This window comes from Gekko japonicus, unplaced genomic scaffold (genome assembly GCF_001447785.1).
Source record: "Gekko japonicus isolate JY-2015 unplaced genomic scaffold, Gekko_japonicus_V1.1 scaffold694, whole genome shotgun sequence".
NCBI lineage: Eukaryota > Metazoa > Chordata > Lepidosauria > Squamata > Gekkonidae > Gekko > Gekko japonicus.
This window is the reverse complement of record NW_015177028.1, coordinates 376,424-381,693: the sequence shown is the minus strand read 5'-3', so window position 1 is coordinate 381,693 and position 5,270 is coordinate 376,424. Positions and strand designations below refer to the sequence as shown.

At 59.2% G+C, this 5,270-nt stretch overlaps 1 protein-coding gene across 1 annotated transcript in view; it reads right to left on the bottom strand.

The window, feature by feature from the left end:
- PCDH8 (protocadherin 8) overlaps positions 1-5,270 on the bottom strand; it is an 18,362-nt gene that overhangs the window by 11,346 nt on the left and 1,746 nt on the right. Inside the window, 2 exon segments of the mRNA XM_015427856.1 lie at positions 3,234-3,441; positions 3,866-5,270. The exon segment at positions 3,866-5,270 is cut by the window's right edge and continues 26 nt beyond it. Coding sequence (XP_015283342.1) covers positions 3,234-3,441; positions 3,866-5,270 — 1,613 coding nt within the window.

Sequence of the window (5,270 nt, the reverse complement as noted above, 5' to 3'; positions counted from 1 at the left end):
GCAGGAATGGACACACAACACCTCAAAAACAGCGCTACTCCTTGTGAAGTCAACAACAGGGTTGCCTTTGTTTAAACGCAGCCCTCCCAGCTGAGCCCTGCCTAGGGTTGCCAGCTCCAGGTTGGGAAATACCTGGAGATGTTGGGGGTGGAGCCTGAGGAGGGTGGGGTTTGGGGAGAAGAGAGGCGCCAGTGGGGCATATAAATCCCAGAGTGTCCACCTTCCAAAGCGGCCATTTTCTCCAGGTGAACTGATCTCTGGTGCCTGGAGATCAGCTGTGATTCCAGGAAGGCTCAAGCCAATAGCTGGAGGTTGGCAACCCTAGCCCTGACCAGGACAGCCCAGGCCAGCTCCATCTCAGAAGCGTTAGGAAAACCGGGAGCAAAATGGTGGCGAGACCCTGTGTACACTCTCAATGTACGCCATCCCATAACAACTAGTTTATTATGCAGCACTTTATAAATGATGAGTGAATTGTTTCACATGATTTTATGTAATTTTAATTGTTTTAACCAGTGTAAGCCGCCCCGAGCCTGCTGTAAAGCGGGGAGGGCGGGGTATAAAGCCAATAAATAATAATAAAAATAATAATAACAAACAGGGTTGGCCCTGGTTAGTCCTGGGATGGGAGTCCCCCAAGGCAGTCCAGGGTTGCCAGGCAGAGGCAGGCCAGGGCAGAACACCATGGCGCCTCTCTGGCCGGGAGTGAGACGGCCCCAGCGAGCCTGACCCGCCCCCGATCTCGGAGCTAAGCGGGGTCAGCCCTGCTTCATCACTGGATGGGAGACCCCCCCAAGGCAGCCCAGGGTCACGGTACGGAGGCTGGCCACGGCCAACCACCTCTGAACGTCCCTTGCCTTGAAAGCCCCCTGGCAGGTCACCGGAAGCCAGCTGCGACGTGATGGAAACAAAACACAGCTTAAGTGATTTGAAAATGGAACGAAGACTCTTCACCAGACTGCTGGCTTGGGGGTGGGAAATGCCAGCAAGTCACAGCCAAGAGATGAACAGAGGTGGCTTTGTCACTGGCTGCCTCTGCGTAGCAACCTTGGACTCTGTTGGCTGGTCTCCCATCCAAGGACTAACCAGGGCTTCTGAGATCGGACAAGGTTGGGCCAGCCTGGGCCATCCACGGCCAGTTTAGAGATCTTGACATGGCCACTGAGCTTGCAGCCTTTGAAACAGCCCTGTGACTCTCACCCCTTCTTTTTTTTATTTTCCCCCCCCCCCCCGGCAAAGCAGTCTCAGGGCGGCTCACAAAGACTGCATAAAGCAACTAAAACAAGAAAATTAATAAAATCACAACAGTATAATCGTAAGCATAACAAGATACAAAGCGCTGGTGCAGCTAATATTCCGATGGCGGACATGAGCAGTATTCACAGTATGCCGTCAGCCAAAGTCACAGTCCGGGTTGCGGCAAGGGCCTCGCTTTATGTCGTGCAGAACCACATCTGGACTGGGAATGGCACAAGCAGGGTGCCTCTCCTAGCTTTACAGTCCTGTTCCAGGGAGAGTGACAACTTTGTCAGCTCACAGACAGAAAGCTGCCGCTCTGCTGAGGATGGTGCTGCCGTCACGGAACACCCAGCCCTGATTTCGCACAGAACACACTGGTGAAGAAGATCCTGAAAATCTGGGCCAAACTCCTTTCCCCAGTCAGCCCTTGACTGCCATCTGGCGGGGAGTCTGCTGAATGCCCACGGCACAATCGCCCCCCTCAAGCGCCGGATCACACTTCAAGCCCCCGCCGAGACCTACACAAGCGCGGGGAAGGCAGGGAACCCAGCACAGCCCCATTGGCCTTTTCTTTGAGCCGTGCATGTGGTCAGAAAGAGGTGACTCTTCCTTCCCGTATGGCAGGAAGCTTAGAGAGCACTATTCATACAGGAAAGCACATTAAAAAACAAACACTGCTTTTCCATCTTGCAAGATCTTTAAATGATCTACAAAGACGCAGAAGGCGAACGGCCTGGAATTCTACCTGCACAAATCCAAAAAGGCATTTACTACGAATACGCAGTTTTAGTCCTCTTTTTTCCACGGACAATAGGATGGAGGTTGAACCTCATTGTACAGGCAGAGGAGAATGGGGCTAAAGAAGAGGTCTGGAGGCCTGTGCAGAAACGGCCCCCTGCCTTCTCCGCCTTTTGGCCGCTGGATGTTTCACTTTAGCTTTCAAGGGTGTGATCCATAGCGACAAATACACATTTGTATTCCACCCTTCCTCTAAGGAGCTGAGGATGGCATACATACTGGTTTACCCTCACAACATCCCTGCGAGGTGGCGTCTAACCCGACAGTTTTGCCTCACAGTCTTGAAACCCAGACTCCCCGGCCCAAGCCCAAGGCTGTGCCCACTCCACCGCAGGGGCTCCCATGGGCGGACATTGTTTTGGAGGGCAGCTGTGTCAGTCGGTCGGTCTGTGGCAGCAGCGCCTCAGAGACTAACCCGAGTTTCAGGGAATGAGCTTTCCAGAGCCAACGCTCCCTTCCTCCCCGCTAGAACGGAGGTCTCCGCATCTCCCCGCCAGAAGGTGGGCGGGGCCTTGCCAAGAAGAGACTGGGGAGGAATGGATGCGAAGGTAGAATATGCACATCAGCCTCCGAGCTCCAAAATCTTGTTGGTCTCTAAGCTGCTACTGGACTCGAATCTAGCTGGTGGTAGGGGGGTGTTTTCCCCAGGCACAAGCCTACGGGGTGTGTGTGTGTGTGTGTTTCCCACTCTGGAATCCGCAGCAGGGGTATAAATCCTCCTTGTTGTCCTGACCTGACAATTCCAACAGGATTTCCCCCCCCCCAGTCAACACAGGAAGGTGGAGTGGGCACCGCTACGGTCCTCAAGCATCCAGGAAGCTCACTTGGAACCTCTTGGGTCAGTCTTCCCTACCTCAAAAGATTGTGGTGGGAATGATGCCCCAAGTTCCTTCAAGAAAGGACACAATACAATACGGGGGTTGTAAAATGAGCTCTAATCTTTGGTGTTCCAGTGATGCAGATGAACGGCAACCCCCCCCCCAGCCAGCAAAACCCACCCGTTTTTCTCTCCAGGTCTGAGTAGCACAGGTGTCTGCAGCCGCTCGAGCGAGCATCTCTCGACAGCCACAATCCATGGTGATGGTGCGTGCGACAGGAGCTCTGCCCGCTTGGTGCCCCCTCCCGGCCTTCGGAGGCCTTCTGCCAGGCCTGGCCTCTCCCCCCCCACCCCCTCCGAGAACGTGCCGCGGCCATACCGTTCTGCATGTGGGTGATGAGGTCCTTCTTCAAGGCGTCCCCGCTGATGTCTGAGTCGCTGTCGTTGAAGTCGCTGTCGCCCTTCCCGCTGTCTTTGCCACTGAACTTCTCTGCCTCCCGGCCAGAGATGCTGTTGAAGGAATGGCCCTTCCAGACGGCCGCTGATGGGCCCGGCTCTTTGCTGTAGCTGGGAGTGGAGGCATAGGACTGAAGGGCGGGGCGGCAGATTTGGAAGGTCCAGGATGGGGGGGGGGGAGAAAAGAAGGAGCAACGTTAATAAAAGCAGCATCCAGTTCGGCTGAAAGATTTTAAAAGCTCCATTAACCCACCAGATAGCAACCCTTCAAAGCAAAGCTCCTTGTAACAAAATCGATTGGAAGTTAAATTAAGGAGGCTAAAACTGACTTATCATATGCACATATTTTCTTTTATGTGCTGTCGACTTTGTTGACTACGCTATTGCCAGCCGATCTGCCATTGCAATCAGATGGATGGCCTGACTGAGAGCCAAGCTCCTCTCCCTGCCAAGCGCTTTGGCTCCCCTGGGCTGTCAGCCCCACGGCAAGGAAGCTTCAGGCCCCCCACGCCAGCCCCAATCCTACAGGGACCCCTCCGAAAAGGGAGACGGTACCTCGGCGCTGGGCTCCCGGAGCCTGCTCTGGCTGTCGTAGAGACTGGCGCTCTCCCGGCTGTTCTCGGAAGGCGGCGCGTCTTCGCTGGCGGGCGAGTGCTCCGGGCTGGCAAAGGAAGACTTGCTGGGGAAGGCGTGCACCTCGAAGCCGCTGGGCGGGGGGCTGGCGGGCGGGAGGCCGCCCTTGCCCTCCTGCCTGCCCTTCTCCAGGGGGGAGCAGTCCAGGGCTGCCTCCTCCAGGGCCCCCTCCGTCTCCTTCTTCCTGCGCTTGTTGCAAGTGGTGGCGATGGTGACGATGGCCACCAGGAGCAAGGTGCAGCTGCCGGCCAGGACGACGATGACGATCAAGGGGATGTCCCACTGCACCGCCTGGCCTGCCCACGAGCCCGGCTTGGGGGCCGCGGCGTCCCGGCTGCTGGAGGGCGGCGCCTCGGCCGTGACCAGGAAGCTGACCGTGGCAGTGGTGGAGAGCGGGGGCCGCCCGCCGTCCGTCACCGTGAGGAGCGCCTGATAAACCTGGCCCAGCTGCTCTTCGGAGAGGCTCCGGGCCAAGATGATCTCGCCGGTCTTCTGGCCGATGGCGAAGAGGTCCAGGGCCCGCGGCGGGGGCGGCTGCTGCGGGGGGTCCAGCAGGGCAAAGCTCAGCTCGGCGTTGGCGCCCTCGTCGGCGTCTCTGGCCTGGATGTGCATCACCAGGGAGTCCCGGGGAGCTTTGCTGGAGACGCCGATCTCCAGGGAGCCGTTGGCGAGGCCCGGGTGAGTGATGAGGGGCGCGTTGTCGTTCTGGTCCACCACCCGCACCTTGACGACGGCGGTGCTGGACAGGGGCGGGGAGCCGCCGTCCGTGGCCTGGACGCTCACCTCCAGCTGCCGGAGGAGCTCGTAGTTGAAGGTGCGAACGGCGTAGAGGGCGCCCGTGGCCGGGTCCACCGAGACGTAGGTGGCGATGGAGGCGTCCAGGACTTGGCTGTCCAGCAGGCGGTAGGTGACCTGGCCGTTGGGCCCCAGGTCCGGGTCGGAGGCGTGGAGGGCGGCCAGGTAGGCGCCGGGCGGGTTGTTCTCCGGCAGGGCCACCTCCGCGCGGGGCCGGGCGAAGCGGGGCGGGTTGTCGTTCTCGTCGGCCAGGCGGACGGTGAGGTGGCGCACGGTCCTGGCGGGGGGCGAGCCCAGGTCCTCGGCCACCAGCGTCAGGTTGTACTCGGGCACGCGCTCCCGGTCGAGGGGCCCGGCGGTGAGGAGGGCGTAGCTGGCCTCGTAGGCGCGCTGCAGGGCGAAGGGCAGCTGCGGGGCGGGCAGGAGGGCCACCCGCACCTGTCCGTTGGCCCCGGCGTCGGCGTCCGAGGCGCTGACCAGGGCCACCAGGCTCTCGGGGGGCGCCGCCTCGCTCACGTAGGCCAGGAGGCCG